The sequence below is a fragment of the Gordionus sp. m RMFG-2023 genome, chromosome 1 (genome assembly GCF_954871325.1).
Source record: "Gordionus sp. m RMFG-2023 chromosome 1, tfGorSpeb1-WG-v2, whole genome shotgun sequence".
Lineage (NCBI taxonomy): Eukaryota > Metazoa > Nematomorpha > Gordioida > Chordodea > Parachordodidae > Gordionus > Gordionus sp. m RMFG-2023.
The window spans coordinates 70,809,313-70,828,076 of NC_088775.1; the positions used below are offsets into that span (position 1 = coordinate 70,809,313).

The following is an 18,764-nucleotide window of genomic DNA, read 5'->3' on the forward strand; positions in this document are numbered from 1 at the left end:
TAGTCATTTAAATTATATTTTAAAAAATTAATTAAAAATAACATATAAACTATTTATAAAATGACATATAAAACTATATTACATGAAAGAAACTAAATTTAAAAGAATGTAAAATTAATTATATAGATTTAATAATTGAGTTACCAAAAAGGAATCCTAATTATATCCTTTTAATTTATTTTTTGCCTTATGCATAAAAATTCATTAGCCTTGCAATTTTACCGCCTACTTAAATAATTGAGTGTTATTGGCGAATAAATATAAAGTGTTAAAATCTATTTATTTTTTAATCTTTTTGGTTTCGGCTTAGATTAGCGGGTTGACGTTGGTGTTTAAAAGGAATAAATAGATGCAAAAGAGTCCCTTATTGGTTATTTGCCAAGGGCCCAAGGGATATGTGTCTTATCGTCAGGTTTTAATCTACATGACCACTAATTCGTTAGCTGAATGAAGGACTTGGATACGAATTAAGGATGGATTGGCTGATATAACTGGAAGTTGAGTATTAAAAGTGTGATTGTTATGAGTGATGATTAATGAAAAGAAGTGTTTGGTAGAATTTTATTCTATTTGTTGGTTGCTTCAAATAATAAACGGTTGGTGAGGTATATGGTTTTTAAAAAAATCTGAATGATAAAATGATGATAAAGATAAAAGATCGAGTGGAAAGAAATATAAATCATCTGATTGAGAAGATATAGGAGGTTGACTAATTGAATAAAATTTTTAAAATTTTTCTACAAATATTTTGAATTTGACCTAAATTTTAAATATAAAAATGTAGCTTTTAAGGAAGGATGAGAAATGAACGGAATATATGTAAAAATTTAGGTGTCTATAAACATTTATATATTAGGACATGAATATTCGCTAATGGAGAGCATAATAGGGTTTCTGTAATTATTTTGTATCCTACTCTATGAAGTCCAATTCAAAGCTTGATTTTATTTAAAGTATTAATAATATATATAAATCACCTAAAACTTTACATATAATACTTATTATTATAATGGTAAAATGTTCTTCATGTCATAATAACACATTCCTCATAACGTTCGAAGAATTTTGATAAAGTCAAAATCAACTGATTATATAATTTTCATATTACATAAATTTTTGCTGTCTTTAATGTAATTACTGTGGTGTAAGGCAATAGTTAGCTATCTCAATATGGAGTAGCAAGAATCATCGAAGGGTACTTTCGAGAAGAGCCATATGCGATGTTGATATGAATGAATTGTATTTTTTTTGATATGTGATGTTGTTATGAACAAATATATTATGTTTTGATTATATTATATGAATAAATGGGAAACAAACATCGAAGTAGTATAATACTTTAGATATCATTTTTACAGAACAGAAAAACTTGAGATGTCATTCTTTAGCTGCAAAATATGGAATTATATTATTATTAAACAGCTTTCAAATTAATAAAATAAACCTATGATATTCTTATACAACAATATATTTAATTATTACAAGCCTTTATTTTAAAATATCTAAAAACCTTTCAAGGCCTTCATCCTGGGTGGAAAAAATTTATTAGAATAACTTATTTCATTTTTATTAACATGGCCCTCTGCTTATTTTCTCAAACCATACCTGATAAAATCTAATTTCTTCAAAAAACCATAATTAACCATGATAATGATAACTTTTTAAGCAGTTTTTTAGGATGGGGAAAAAGGTCTTATTATAAAACTTCTTCCTAGTGTTGCAGAAATCTCCTATTACATTTTATAAGACTTTAATATATCAAACTATAGGACAATTTGTTAACATTTCCTTTTAAATGTATTACACTTCAAATCCAAAGATATATGACCGATTTCCTATTTAAAACACAAAATTATTTTGATCAAATGTTACTATTGATGTTCTCAAATTAACTTATACTGATAGTAAATTAGCTCCTGTCAATGTTGTGGCTCTTTAATAATACTCACTCTCCTGCCTCCTACACTTCATTACCACCAGTACCTTTGGCCAATATTATCATTTACTCTAGACAATCATTTAGGCCATCAATTTCTTTAACAAATTCTCAGCTGCTGGTCTCGGCGCTTTTGGGCCATCTCATTTGCAATTTCTCTTGAAATCGAATTTTCACCTTAAAGATACATTCCGTAATACTTTTAAAACATTTTTGAACAACTTAAAGAATTGCCTATAAAAATCCATCAAATTATATACGGAGTCAATCTAATTGTCTTACAAAAATCTGATGGAGGAATCTGCCCCATAGCCATAGACTCTCTCTTTAGGATTAATAACCAAAATGTCAAATTGGACTTCAAAAATGCTTTTAGCAGTTTGTTTCATGACCATTTTTACAAAAAGTTTATAAAAAATTGCCCGATTGCTTTAAATTTTTAGAAACATGTTATGTCATAACTTCTCTCTTATTTAGCACAAATTTTATAGACTCTGATGAAGGCATCCAACAGGGGATTCACTTGGTCCTCTCCTATTTTACCTTGGTATTCATGATCTCCCATGATTTTAAATCTCAATTTGATTTAAATTTAAATATTTAGTACCTTAACGATGAAGCAGTCTGGGGTCATCTTCCTAAAGTAATCGGACTTTTAAACTTCCTTGAGGTTAATTCTAAAAATATAGGCCTTAATCCTAAAAAAACGAAGACAGAAATTTGTTTTCTAGATAACAATAAAATTACTTTATCTGGCTACAAAATCGTTAAACTTAGCCTAACACTTATGAGCCCACCCTTATCTAACATTCCTCTATCCGAAAATCTCTGTCAAAATACTTGACATCATATTTAGCGTGGATCCAATCCTAAACATTCTTACATCACAGCTTCTCCATAATTCGCAATTATATTCCAAATATTATATTTCTTATTTTACGTAAAGAATTTATCAAACATTTGGAGTTCCTTATTTAAAACCTTTTTGGGAAATTTAATTTAACTCAATTTAATTGGATTTGCTCAATCCTGGTAAAATAAATGGCATCGACCTATTATTATCCCTGCATACTCTGGCACTCTTCGCTTTCCCTGACTATGAAACAACTCGTTATTATCCTTAATCTCCCCTAGATAGCTTACTGGATCAGGCCCTTGTAATGTGGCAGAGCAATGTTTTGGCACAGCTTTTCCTGATACAAATAAATCACATGAATATCTTTTTACCCTTAATTTCAAAATCCTACATCCACTTCCTCTCCCCCTGAAGTAATCTATCTCTTTCTTAACGATGATAAAATAGGTGTACATGAGCGGGTGGAAGTTTTGCCTATCAAAAACTTAGGGATTAACTAATGAAAGACTTGGCCGCGACATAGTCCAACCTCATAGTTGCCTGAATTGATTGTAACCTACCAGATAATGCTAAGCGGACATGGGCTAACTTGTATTAAATGCCAGGGCCGTCAACAGCACCATTTGCCAATAAATAAACTTCTCCGCCTATTCCTTAAAAAAGCTCGAATCTCTAATATCGAACCTCGTAACATCTCGTCAAATGATGCCCTTAGACCTGATTCCCTCACAACTATCTCATGGGCTATGGGTAAATCATTTGTCTGGGATTATACCTGTGTTACCATTTTCCCCACAAATATCAATAGAAAAACACTCAGGCCAAAACAAAAAAGATAAATATTACAAAATTTACTATAATTCCCACATCCCAGTTGGCATTTTGCCCCTAACACCTACCTTTTTAGAAAACCTTAGTCCGTGAAATACGAATCCATACATTGGAGGCCTGAGAATTCCTTTCTAAAGACAAAAAATAAAAATATTAAATATAATTACTGTGCTTTTTTTGGACTCAATTATGTATTTCATAATTGTGCCCCCCCCCCTTAGACATAATTTTGTATTTATATCGTTTTTTATAATATATGCATGTGTTCCTATAAAGCATGGGAATTAGTTAAGTAAATAGTTAAAATTTAATTATATTTTGAATAGAGTTATATTTGAAAAATTTGACATTAATATGCAGTCCTAAACATTTTACCAAACTTTTGAAACACTAATTCTAAAGCTTAGGCAATGTCTTATACTTAATGGAATACATTTTAGTATGCGTCAATCCGTTTTATAAACATTTGTATTAATGATAATAAAATTTTTTATGTCCATTGAAAAATTAATGCACCTATAGTATTGATTATTGGGATTTTTTAAAATAGAAGGTATTTTCTGATGTAACATTATATAAATTCTTGAGATAAGTTCATATAAATTGGGGGAGGGGGTTTATCAATGCAAAAGAAATGATAGCAAATATCTTGATATCAATATAAAAGTATTATGAACCCCCCCCTCCCCTCTTGTTTGTGGATACTCAAATTGTTTGAATAAATCTTAAATTATTTTAAACATTTTTTTATTAACAGATATATATCGAAGAACAAAAGAAATAGAAGAGTTAGTAAAAATCGATAAAATTATAATTGTGATTTTCAGTAAATCTTTTGTAAATATAAAAAAATATTTCATATAAAATAAATGCATGAACAAATTATATTTAGAAATTTCATACTGTAGATTTATTTATTGTAACCACATTATCTTATTTTATTAATAATTTATTGATATATTACGGCGCAAAAAGCATGTTATTAAGATCTCTGAAGATCGTTGGTCAAAAAAATTCTTAAATAAAAAAATCATCATATTTTACGATCTTCAAAGAACTTGATCTTAAAAAATCGTTGCTCAAAATTTTTTTAAAATAAAAATCTTTAAATTTTACGATCCTCAAAGATCTTGCTCAAAAATCTTCTTTGAAGATTTTATATATAACTACTATTTTTTTATAATATTTTTGGCAACTCTTTTTATAGATTTTGTTATAATATGTAAATAATTACTAAATTATGAAGATTGGTTTTGCACAGACAATATACTAGATAAATAATTTTGAAAACGCGTGATTAATTATAGATATTTAATACTTTATAGTTATTCACTTTTTAATTTTTTTATATTTTTCTTATAATTTTTATTTTGTTTATACCTTTTACATTTCGGAGTCTAATTATGATTATTGGATGAATAAAGATCATTATAGGGTATTTAATTTTAATATATAATTTTATCTATTTAGGTTAATAACATTTTGTTTCAATTTTCATACCCTTTATTATTCAATTATCATTTTCTACAATGGTGCTCATATTTACAGATTTTTATCTTTATTTGTATATACACTATATTTTCTTATACACTCATATAGTATAAATTTTTAAAAATAATATTGCTGCATTTATCACAAATATTTTCTATTAAAGAATAAATTTATAGCAAATTAGTTTGTGTACACAATTAAGGACCTTTACTTTTTAATGTATTTCTTAATTGGTTAATGAACTTTACTTTAATTCTATTTTAATTAGTTATATAAATAGACAGACTTTTTGGACTTTTTATTTAATTAATTAAAATAAAATCAAGGTAAAGTATGTTAACAAATTAAAAAATATAAAAAGTCCAAAACTTGTTTGTGACTATTTGAAAAAAACGTTTATGTTTTTAAAAAAAAAGAATATATATATATTTTTCTGTGATTTTAAAACTAAAATATTTAGTGTGTTTATGTGTGTCTATTTGTATTTTAATTAAAACAAAATCAAGGTTTCGTTAAAAATTAAGAATATAAAAAGTGTGTCTATTTATTTAACCAAATCAAAATAGAAATTAAAGTAAAGTTCATTAACCAATTAAGAAATATATTAAAAAGAAAAGGTCCTTAAAAGTGGTGCCGTAAGAAATAAGATACCTATAATTATAAAAAAGGTTATTCGGCATAACAACATACTACCATCTATACGAAGGCTAAAAAAATTTTAAAAAAAGGCAAATTCATAATCAAAGTTAAAATATTTTTTTTATTAAAATTAATGTATTGTTTAATAATTATTTTAACCAGAGACCTGCAGAGGTACCATTTGTACGGCTCGGCCCGGCCCAGATTAAAAAATTTTCGGCCCGGCCCGGATTTTTTTTCCAAAAATTTTTTACGGCCCGGCCCAGGTTTAAAAATTTTGGGGCCCGGTAGATTTAAAAAAAAATTTTTAGGCCCGGCTCGGAATTTTAAAAATTATATTCGACCTGGTATATTTCATTATTTCGTATTTTATCATATTTTTCGGCGAATATTATCATTTAATAAGCAAGTATATTAGCTAATATTGTTAAACGGCTCGTTTTGAGCCCATTTTAAAAAACGGCTAACTCAATATTTTCGCCAGAAAAATATTGACTAAGCCTCGAAATTTCGCTACTATATGTCTAGACATTTGCTCCTTCTATGAGCAAAATTTTCAGGCTTGCATAATATTTTTCTGCATAAAAAACTTAGTTAGCCGTTTTTAAAAATCGTCTCAAAACGAGCCGTTTAACATTTATTTTTTTATATTCTAAACAGATATTTAGTATATTACAAATACTATGTATTTATAAAAAAAATAAAAATGATATTTTTAATAAAAAATATAACATATATATTATATATTATATAATAATGTATTTTATACTTTGCGTATTTATTCCATGGCAGGAAAACTATAATTTTATTATGTAATAGATACTATGAGTGTTAGCTAGTGTTAACTTTCACCAAACATTATATTAATCATAACTATATATAATCATTATAACCATATCTAATTCACGAAATAATAATTCATGCTATATAAATTTTTTAAAAAAATACGGCCTGGCCCAGTCCGGGTATATTTTAAAAATTTTAAATACGGCCCGGTCCTGGTACCCAGGCCTGGCCGGGCCTCCAGGTCTCTGATTTTAACAATAATTGCATTAGCATTTTTTTTTCATTTAAAATTGTAAAGATTATTTTAATAAAATTATTAGTAAATTTACTATAAATATACAAAATTTAAATTTAAAATTAAAAAAAAATTGTAAGGTGTAAGTTAAATTATTAAAAAAAATGTTCAACAGGAAGAATATAAAAACGTATAATTACGTTGAAATTAAAAATATATCTCAATTTAAGTGTTTATTTAGAATTAGCCTTAATTCTAATATTATGGATTATAATTTATTTTTGGTATAAAAGAAGAAATATTAATAAAGAGGCAAATAAAATAAGATTAATAAAACAAATGGATATGGGAAAAAATGAAAATCTGATAAATTTAAAAAAGAAATAGAAAAGTTATATAAGAAAATATATATAATGTAAAAGAATGAAATGTTAATAACATTATTTTAATGGTTATAAACCATACATCATAAAACAAATGACATGTATAAAAACTATAATAAAAAATATTTCATATCTTTAGCGAATCTGAAAAGAGAAAATTTGGAATTATATTAATAAACCAGATATCGTTAGAGATGCTGAAAAAGAGAAAATTGAAAAGGAATATAAAAATATTGGATATGAAAATAATGAAATTGAAATAATAAATAGGATAAGATAGGGTAATAAAAGAAATAGATATTGAAAATATAAAAAAAGAAGAAAATTTAGAAAGGGAAATAAAGAAAAGAAGGAAATGCTTAAAAAAATTGAAGAAATGGAATGGGAAATTAAAAAATTGAACTATGCAAGTCAAGGATATAACGTAAATAATTATAAAAATCAAGGAAAATAGAAGCGGATGGTTTATTGGAATATGTTTTGTGTGTAGAAAGTAAGGCCACATAAGCAGAGAGTGTAAGGAAAGAATAAATTAAAGAGCGTCATCGAATGGAACGTGTTATAATTGTGAAAAATATGGTCATATAAGCAGACATTGTAATGAAAGAATAATGCAGAGGATTCTACCAATTATCTGTGGAAATACTGGTCATTATGCCGAAAAATGTTATGTCAGCCTTCAAAATAAAAGAAAATGAACGAAAGGTAATGCCATGTTCAAATTGTGGAACTTGATGGCTTCTATGAATGGCTGCACTAGTCCTATCACTAGGACTTAATTTGGTCCTTTTCGAATTTGTGATGACCCAGGGATCTTTCGCTCTAATAATGTATAAAAGGACATTCCTACCAATAAAGATCCTTGGGTCAGCACAAATTCGAAAAGGACAAAATCTAAAGACCAAAATAGGTTTATCAAAATCTTAACTTTTGAGCATAAAATCTGCCACAATAGATTCCTAAAGGTAGGGGATGCCAGCGTTGCCTGTCCCGTTCCTCGCCCCATTCTTCTCACCTCCCACCCACCCCTATATATGTTCACTTCGCTCATTTCATTTGTTTCACTTTATCTGGAATTAGGAGAATATGCATTCTTTATAAATAATAATATTATATATGTTTAGGAGCAAGTTATAAATTTAAAAAATTTATTTTACTAATTTTATATTGTGAATATTAAAAATGGATATGATAATATAATACCTAAGGAAACGAAAAATGAAGGAAATAATACCCAAGTAATAACTTGTTTCTGATGTAGAAATATTGGTCATTATGAGCGAGATTGTCCTGTAGCATGACTATATGGCGGCTAAGGAGCATTTGGGGTTATTACATAGGAAAACTCAGTGAATCAAAAGAAAAACTTAGCAGAAAATGAATTAAATTTTGAAAATAAATTGGGAACTAAAGGAAGAGAAGAGGAGGGTAGTAATAATTTGGTCATTAAAAATAAGGGAAATGAGTGGCCCAAGTCGAGCATACAAATTTGTAATATACCAATTTTAGTGGGGAAGAATAATATTAATTATGATGAGTGTCCACGTGTGAAAATTAATGTGGGAAATAAAGAAATAATGTTACTAGATACAGGAGCTAATATATAGGCCATAGGGTTTGAGGAATTTTATTAATTATAGCCGAATAAGGAAATAATAAATGATAAATTGATAGTAAAACAATTAATGGAGCTGAAATTTTGATTTTGGGAAGGGTAAATTTATCAGAATTAATAAAAGTGGCAGTGCATTTTTTGGATCTATTGATACTAAAAGAAGAATTTGGTGCGATTATGGTATGAGCTTGGATATCAAAATTTGGATTAGAAAATAATTTTTGGAATATGTTTAAAGTGAAAAATAAAGTTATGACAATATTGGAATACATAAAAAGCTCGTAGAAGAGGTATGTTGTAAAAACATGGAAAATAAATTGGAGAAAAATATGGTTTCAGTGAATATTAAAGTTGAAAGTATGGTAAATAATGTTGAGAGAATTCAGGGAAATTTAAAAATTGGGTGTGGTAAAATGTGTCAGGAAGATCCTGAAATTTTGGGTAATAAATATGGCATGGATATGATACATAGTCAAAATTGAGAAAATTATTGAGCTAGAAGTTGATAATATTTCAGAAATTAGTGACAAGGATTTAAAAGGGAAAAAGGCAATAAGATAACTATAAAGGAATCGGGGCTGGAAAATAGTGTATAGGAGGTGATGAAAGTTATAAGGAATAAAATTTGGAGTTTGAGAGGCTACTGGGAGTAGAAAATAAAGATACCAGAAAATATTTGGATTAGTCGGAAAATAGAAAATTTGAAAAATATAAATGTCCGGTGTTAGAAATTATACCAGAAAAATTAGTAAGGAAAAAATTTGAGAACAATGTAGCAGTGGCAGCAATTGAGGTAAAACAAAAGTTGAAGATTTTACAAAAAGCAGTGATGGATTTGGAAAATAAATATGGGGAAGTTTTTGATAAAAAATTAGATCGTTTGATAGATTATGAGGTGGGTATATGTTTAAAATAGGGATATGTTCAACAGTATTGCGCAGTGCGTAGAGTGCCGTTTGAATGGAGCAATTTTGGAGGGGTAAAATGATTATGGATTGCTTAGTCCAATTGTGAAAAGTGATATTGTAAAATTTGATTAAATTGTATTGATAGTTTATGTTGAATGTTGCTAGTGATAAAATTATATTTTATTGAAGCAACATATAAAAATTAGATGCACATGTGTAGTTGGTTTTAAATTTATTGGAAAAGATTGTGTTTAGAGTTGCGAGTATATTAAAAAAAAGAAACAACTAATTGTGATTAGATAATTGATAAGATAAAAAAATTAAGTTGGTAAGTAAAAACTTTAAGAGGAGAAAAGTTAGATTGATAAAGAAGGGAGCAATCTAATATATATAATCTCCATAATCAAAACATGATCGTTTTCGTATCTTCCTAATGTATTTAAAATTTAAGGAGACTATATAGTGTAAGGTTATTGTTTTGCTCTCTACGAGAATCGAACACAAGCCTCCCCTCCCGTTTCAAAGTTGTATGTTTTAAGCATGCACCAACTTGAATATAATTAAATTTAAAATATTAATTAATAGCTGATATTTTTAAAATTCTGCCGTTTATTACCATACTAGCTGACGGGATTGAAGGGTAATTATATAGTTTGTGTGTATGGTGCTAAATATACTTTATTAATAAATATTATATAAATATTAAAATTTAGGAGAGAAAGAGGTCAAATTGTTGTAATGTATACTGTGAGCATGTATTAGAAATATTTTAAATTTGTGATGGAAATCATATTGGATAAAATTTAAAAAAGAGATTCTTTAAGATTTTTGAATTTTAAATATGGGTTATAAATTGGCCTGAAAATTTGTTTTTGCAGACATAGCCAGGCCTGATCAAAAAACCAAGTCCCATGTAACTTTCATAAAATTTTGCCATTTATTTTTATTGTAATTTAATAAAAATGTCTTAAATTTAATTTTATATTTAGAATAAAATTTAGATTTGTGATAGAAATCTTATTGTGTAAAATATAAAATAGAAATGCTTGAAAATTTTTTATTTTAAATATGGGCTAGATATTGACCTGAAATTTTTGTTTTGCAGAAATCGCCAGACCTGATTAAAAAACCAAGCCCATGCAACTTTCATATTCTGATTTTATTTTTACATGAATTATGACTTTTATTTATTTTATTTCAGTTCTCAACTAACAAAATTATTATGGTCTTTGGCGGACTTGAAAAGATTTTCCCAACAATAGGGTTTTCAGAGATTACCCTATCTCCAGGCTTGGGAAAAAATTACAAAATTATTATGGGTTGGCCAGGTTTAAGAAAAAAAAATTCAGGCCAATGTCTGGTCCATATTTAAAATTAAAAAATTTTCAAGCATATCTATTTTAAATTTTACCCAATATGATTTCTATCACAAATTTAAATTTTATTCTAAATATAAAATAAAATTTAAGATATTGTTATTAAATTACAATAGAAATATATGGAATATAAAAATTAAATGTAAGACATTGTTATTAAATTACAATATAAATAAATGGCAAAATTTTATGAAAGTTGCATGGGATTTGTTTTTTTGATCAGGCCTGGCTATGTCTGCAAAAAAAATTTCAGGCCAATGTCTACCCCATATTTAAAATTAAAAAATTTCCAAGCATCTCTATTTTAAATTTTATTCAATATGATTTCTATCACAAATTTAAATTTTATTCTAAATATAAAATTAAATTTAAGACATTATTATTAAATTACAATAGAAATAAATGACAAAATTTTGGGAAAGTTGCATGGGACGTGGTTTTTAGATCAGGCCTAGCTGTAAAACAAAATTCTGAGGCCAATGTCTAGCCCATATTTAAAATTCAAAAATTTTAAAGAATCTCTATTTTAATTTTACCGAATATGATTCCTATCACAAATTTAAATTTTCATATTTCTAATACCCTTATTTGCTCACGGGTTACATTGCAACGATTTTACCTCTTTTTCTCCTAATTTTTAATATAAAACATATTTAGTACCATATACACAAACTAACTAATTACCCCTCAACCCCGTCATTCTTGACGGGTTATTATCTAGTAAATTTATATTGTGTTAGAAAAAATTGTAAAATTTAATTTATTTTATGATAAAATGAGGAATTTAGACATGCACATAAAATTGTTTAGAAAAAGGGATAAATTAATAGAATAAAAGAAATGGTAAGGAGTAAGTAAAAAAAGGGGGTATGTGTTATTTAAAAAAAAGTGAAAATAAAATGTAAATAATTTAAATTGTTTATTGAAATTATTGATGAAAAATGTAATTAAATTAAAATCTTTATTAATTAAGTTTATTGAAGTTATTTAATGATTTTTGAAATTTATAAATTAAAATTAATTATTTGGTGATTAAAAAAATAAAATAAATAATAAAAAATATATGTGTGAATAATAAAAAATAAAAGATGTTGTGATCAGGGTTGCCATGTCTCCCCTCATAAGTGGGAGGCTCCCACAATTTTTTGTTTGTATGCAGACATCTCTCCAGCAAAACTAACGCAATTGGAAATCTCTCGCAAAAATCTATCGCAATCTTTTAATTTCTCATTTTTTTTTAGTATTTTAATATTTTCAATATATAAATAATAATTTTGAGAGACAGTAATTGATTATTTTTATATTTTTAAAATAAATTTTAAATATTTATTTGAAAAACACGTCCAGTTTGTAAATTTCTTTCTATCCTGTTTTATTTTTATTCAATAATAATCAGCATCATTTCATTCATATAAGTCAGTACAGAGGAGTATATCAACATCGATTGTAATACAAAAATATTCTCCAAAAATAATAAATAATATAGATGCAACTACAGTTGCGGAAATCGTATACAAATGTAGTTCAACATTCACAGAGCTATATCATCACAATGTGGGTCGAATCTTTCCCATGATATTTAACGACTCCAATATAAGTGCAAATCTTACTTGTGATAGAATAAAAATTAGCAAGGCTATCACAGTGTTTTAGTACCTGAATCCTAGAGGTCAATTCTAGACGATTTGAAAGATGGGCATCCATATGCAATTCTATCAGATGCATCTAATAAGGGAAATATTAAAACATTTCCCTTGATCCTTTACTATTTCAACAAGAATAAGAACATTTCAATAAAACTGTTAAAAATTTTTTCCTCGGATAATGAAAAATCCAACGATGTAGCTAACCACATAATGGTAAATATAGCTGATTCGAGGTTATCAATGATTTGCATGTCAGCTTTCTGCACTGATAAGGCCTCTGTAAATTTTGGCCAAAACAAAAGTGTAATTACAGAATTGAGCCAGCACAATAATGAATATACCAATTGGCTGTATATGACATATACTACCTAATTCTTGCAAGAAGGCAATGAATGTACTATCTGTAGATGTCGAAATAATTGTGATGAAATGTTTTAACGAATTTAGTTCATTAACTAAAAGAGTTAATGAATTAAAAGAGTTGGTGGAGTGGTCTGACTTGAAATGGTGTGAGTTGTTGCGATATGTACCTATCAGGTGGTTATCATAATACCTGCCATCGATAGAATTTTAAAATTTTACAAACCCTTAAAAAAATACTTCTTAAATAAAGATTTTAAAAGCTGTCCAAAAATTTTAAAAAATCTTTTCGAGTATGAAATAGCAGAAGCATATTTGGGATTAGTTTTACATGTAGGAAATCTACTTCATGCAGTTAATATTTAGTTGCAATCAGAATATTCTTTATTAATAGAGATTCACAAAATCATGCAACAGCTCTGTTCATCTCTACGGTTAAAAATTGATAATAAATTTTATGGCGCTATTGCTAAAAATATTATATTAAAATGTTCAAATAATACTCTAATTAATACATTTTTAAATGAAGCAGATATTTTTATTAAGACAATTTTAGAATATTTAAAATCAAAATTTGATTTTAATAACTCTATTTACAAATGTATAAATATTATGATTTTGGAACAGAAACCATCAATTGATGGTTTTTGTAATTTAATAAATATATTAAAAATACCGAAAGACATTGATGTCTTGTTTGAGGAGATTGTAATTCTCTCTATTTTTTATGATTCGCCAAAATACTTAGTTAGATGGTCTAAAAGAAGAGGAGAAATGGGTATAAATTTTTTGTAATAACAATAAATCCCCATGCTTGGAAAAAATATGCGAGTATGTCTTCTCCTTACCTCATTCTAATGCCTCATCCTGGCATTTTTAGCCTGATGAGGACTGCCTGGAAAAAGGAGAGAAATCGGATTGCTTTAATAACATTAGAGGCCGAGTTAATGGTTAAACATGCCAGTTTTATAAACATCTCAATAACAACGGTAAACGTTTAGTTCCATTATTTAAATCTCAAATAAAATATAATTAACATTATAACTATTTAATTTTCCATATTTTTTTATATTTTATAAAATCTTATTTACACATTCGCATAAAATAAATATATTTTTTACATTTTAAATCAAAAATAGAGAGCATTACAATCTCCCAAGACATCAATGTCGTATTTTTAAAATATTTGAACATTTTAATATGGTTTTAGCAATGGCGTCATAAAATTTATTGTAAATTTTTAACTGTAAAGATGAACACATCTGCAGCATAATTTTATGAACTATTTGATTTGTTAAGATTCTTCCGATTGCAACTGCACATTAACAGCATGTAGTAGATTTCCTACATGTGAAATCATTCCTAAATATACCTCTGCCATTCATTATTGAAAAAAATTTTCAAAATGTTAGGACAGCTTTTATAATTTATATTTAAGAAATATTTTTTTAAAGTATAAAATTTTATAATTCTGTCAATGACGGGTATTAGTTACATCTCGCAACCAACATTGTGCTGACTTAATTCTATAAATACACTCTGGTTTTTTCCAAATTCACTGAGGCATTATCAGATCAGAAAGCTGACATGCAATTTATTGATAATCCCGAGTCTGCTATATTTACCATTATATGGTTAGCTATGTCTTTAGATTTTTTACTATTTGAGGGGGAAAAATTTAATAGTTTAATTGAAACGTCCTTAATTTTGTTTAAATAGCGGAGGATCAAGGGAATATTTCCCTTATTAGATGCATCTGTTAGAATTGCATATATATGCCCATCTTTCAAATCGTCAAGAATTGACCTCCTGGATTCAGTTTCATAAACATTGATGATATCCTTGCTCATTTTTGTTCTACAAGTAAAGTTTTCATTTATCTTGAGTCGTTAAATATTATGGGGAAAGATTCTACCTACATTGTAATGATAAGTAGCTCTGTGAATATTGTGCTACACATAGACGTAGCCAGGATTTTCATAAGGAGGTGGGGGGGGGGGGATTAACAAATTACTGGGTGCTTTGCTCCCAGACCCCCTTTTGGGCGAGCCTTCGGCCGGGTTACATTAGTCTATATATAGCCATAAAATATTTTTACAAATTTTAATAAAAAAAAATAAGCCTGGAACAAATATGAAATATATTTTTATTAGTTTTTATAAAATAAAAATATAATAAATTACTCGTATTGTATATACCTTAATATAAAATCATGGTAATAATTTATTCCAAACAATTATAAGAAATTTATTTATAAAAAGTAAGTAGACATATAGTTGATTTTACTCTATTATATAGAATTAGTTATTATACTAGGTAAAATTCCACTTTTACAGACATATTTGACAGTTAGAGAATATATTATAGTTAATAATTTAACAAATTTTACTAATCAATGCTCTTAATATTAAATATAGCAACAATTTGCATTGAATTATTTAACGCCATCTATTTATTTTAAGTAAAAATGTTATTTAAATTTAATCTTCATATTATTCATCCCACAATGTCTTTAAAAGATATTTTCTGATGTCCTTATCAATATTTTATAGTTTTCTGTAAAATATATAATTCGCTATATTGGTAAATTGTCATATGATAATTGATAAAATTAGATATACTGTAAATCTACGACATATAATATTTGTTTGTATTGTGTTTTAATATTTTTATTTAATTTTATCAATAGTTTTGTAAATATATTTTACTTTTATTAAGATAAATAAATTAAAATTACTCACTTTATAAAAAATTATATTTGATATATTATATTATTTAGTAATTTTATGGATCTATTATTAATAATTATAATACATTTCACTTCTGTCTTAAGACTTATCTTTGGCTTATATTCCATTTATTAAAAAACATTTTTGGTTCATTTTATATATTTATAAATTTATTTTCCCAAAAATCTATAAATTATGATGAATAGTTTTATAAAAAAATATCAACTTTTACATTCTTTCTTTTAAATTATTATTTAAGATATATGCATACATATTTGAGGGTCAGGAAGTGGGGGGAGGACTAAAGGGGATATTTTTTATTAGCTAAAAATGATATTTACAAAAAGTGATAAATTTCTGAAGGGGGGGAATTCCCCTTGCCCCCCCCTCTGGCTACGCCTATGGTGCTACAAGATAAGTGATTACAATTGCCGCAACTGTAGTTGAATCTGTATTATTTCTTATTTATGGAGAATATTTTTGTTTTCCAATGAGTGTAGATACACTCCCCTGCACTGATTATAATAATGTGATTGAACTATAATAAATAAAATAATTATCATTAAAATGAGTACAATATCTTATTATGTATTTAAACTTGATACGTGATAATTAGGCGCCTATTCCTATAATGTTATACACACACACACGGTAGATTTCAAATTACGGTCTTGCGGGATATTCGCAGAAAATATTGTAAAATTAAAATCGTTTGTTTTTTTTATAAAATTTTATCTTTACATTCTTTTATATTTAAAAAAGATCCTTGGTTTTTTTTATAAATTAATATATTTTAATAAATCAAGATGTTATTTTATTTTGAAAAATATTTCCTGACTTAGCATTTATATAAACTAATTATAAAAAATAATAGGCACATAGGCGTAGCCAAAATTTTCCTAAGGGGGGGGGGGTATTGATAAATTTCTGGGGGCTCCATTTTGGGCGGGCCTTCGGCCGGGTTACCTTAGTCTATATTTAGCAGAGTTGTTAAAGGATCTAGATATAAAAATGTGGTATCTGTATCTGTATCTAGATCCATTTAAAAAGTATCTTTTAACAACTCTGATATTTAGTCATAAAATACTTTTACAAGATAGGAGGTTAATTTTGATAAAAATAAGCCTGGAACAGATATGAAATATATTTTTATTAGTTTATATAAAATATAATAAATTACTTGTAGATCCATTAATATAAAAGCATGGTAATAATTTATTCCAAACAAATAAGAAATTTATTTATAAAAAGTAAGTAGACATATAGTTGATATTCCTCTATTATATAGAATTGGTTACAAAATACTAGGTAAAATTCCACTTTTACATACATATTTTACAGTTAGAGAATATATTACAGTTAATATTTTAACATTTTACTAATCAATGCTCTTGATAATAAATATAGCAACAATTTGCATTCAATTATTTAACGCCTTCTATTTACTTTAAATAAAAAGATATTTTCTGATGTCCTTTTTAATATTTTATAGTTTTCTGTATATAATTCGCTATATTGGTAAATTGTCATATGATAATTGATAAAATTAGATATACTGTAAATCTACGACATATAATATTTGTTTGTATTGTGTTTTAATTTTTTTATTTAATTTTTGATTGATTTTATCAATAGTTTTGTAAATATATTTTACTTTTATTAAGATAAATAAATTAAAATTACTCACTTTATAAAAAATTATAATATATTATATTATTTAGTAATTTTATGGATCTATTATAATAATTATAATATATTTCATTTTTGTCTTAAGACTTATCTTTGGCTTATATTCCATTTCTTTAAAAACACTTTTGGTTCACTTTTTATATATAAATGCTTTTTTCCAAAAATGTATGAATTATGATGAATAGTTTTAGTTTAAAAAAATTTCAACTTTAACATTCTTTCTTTCAAATTATTGTTAAGATATATGCATACATTTTAGGCGGTCAGGGAGTGGGGGAGAACTAAGGGGGATATTTTTTATTAGCTTAAAATGATATTCACAAAAAGTGATAAATTTCTGAAGGGGGGATTTTCCCTTGCCCCCCCCCTGGCTACGCCTATGAATAGACGGATAATTAAGTCAATTGGCTTGTAAAAAAATTTTTTTTTATTATTTCTACGGCAATTTTCATATTTCTTCCGCAAAATACTAAATTTCTCCCGCAATTTGAAAATTTTGACCTAGCAACCCTGGTTGTGATGTATAATATTTTTTAAAATTAAGTAAAATTAAAAAATAAAATCTTGCGCTTTGAGGAAAAGTGAAAGTAATTAATTATAGAATGTTGGATTGGTGTAAATTGTAGTAGAATTTGTTTTTAAGATAAAAATTAGAATATAATTTGTTTAATAAGAAAAGAGGTTAAGAAATATATTGTGAGTAAAAGCAATTAATTATGGAAAATCGATAAAATGAGGAATAAATTTTGTGTTTAAAAGAAAAGTAATTAGTTAGGGAGTAGATAAGTAAACCAAGAAATAGTAAAAGAAAGGGGAAATAAGAATTTGGGATAATTAAGGAATTAAAAAAAAATTTCATGATGAAAGCAGCTGGTAATGTTTGATTAAATAAATTATTCAGTAAGAGAGAAATTTAAAAAAAAATGGTTGAAGATAATTAATACAAGAGTAATTATTTGTTTAAATAAATAAATAATGGTATAGTTTTGTTTATGAAAAGTTATAAATTTTATTGGGTTAATTGGTGATAATTTAATAAAAGTAAAAATTGTGTACAAAGAAAAAAATATATATATTAATAAATATAACAAAAATTCCATCAAAATATCTACACACAGGATCTTATATGATTGCAAGTAATATTGATACAAAAGAACTGCAGGATAATTTTTGATAATCAACAACCAATATAAAAAATCGTGATCAATACTTTTTAACTTTTTTGGTATATGTGGCTAAAAATTTATATTATTAATAAAACTAGGAGTAGGACTACGCACTACT

At 26.4% G+C, this 18,764-nt stretch overlaps 1 protein-coding gene across 4 annotated transcripts in view; it reads left to right on the top strand.

Annotated features, from left to right (window-relative positions):
- Positions 1 to 4,626, top strand: part of LOC135931319 (alpha-1,3-mannosyl-glycoprotein 4-beta-N-acetylglucosaminyltransferase A-like) — a 110,326-nt gene extending 105,700 nt beyond the window's left edge. For all 4 annotated transcript variants that reach the window (XM_065468352.1, XM_065468349.1, XM_065468351.1 and 1 more), the window contains one exon: positions 4,381 to 4,626. In XM_065468352.1, coding sequence (XP_065324424.1) covers positions 4,381 to 4,407 — 27 coding nt within the window. In that variant the 3' untranslated portion in view covers positions 4,408 to 4,626. The remainder of the gene's footprint in view (positions 1 to 4,380) is intronic.
- The last annotated feature ends 14,138 nt before the right edge of the window (positions 4,627 to 18,764 follow it).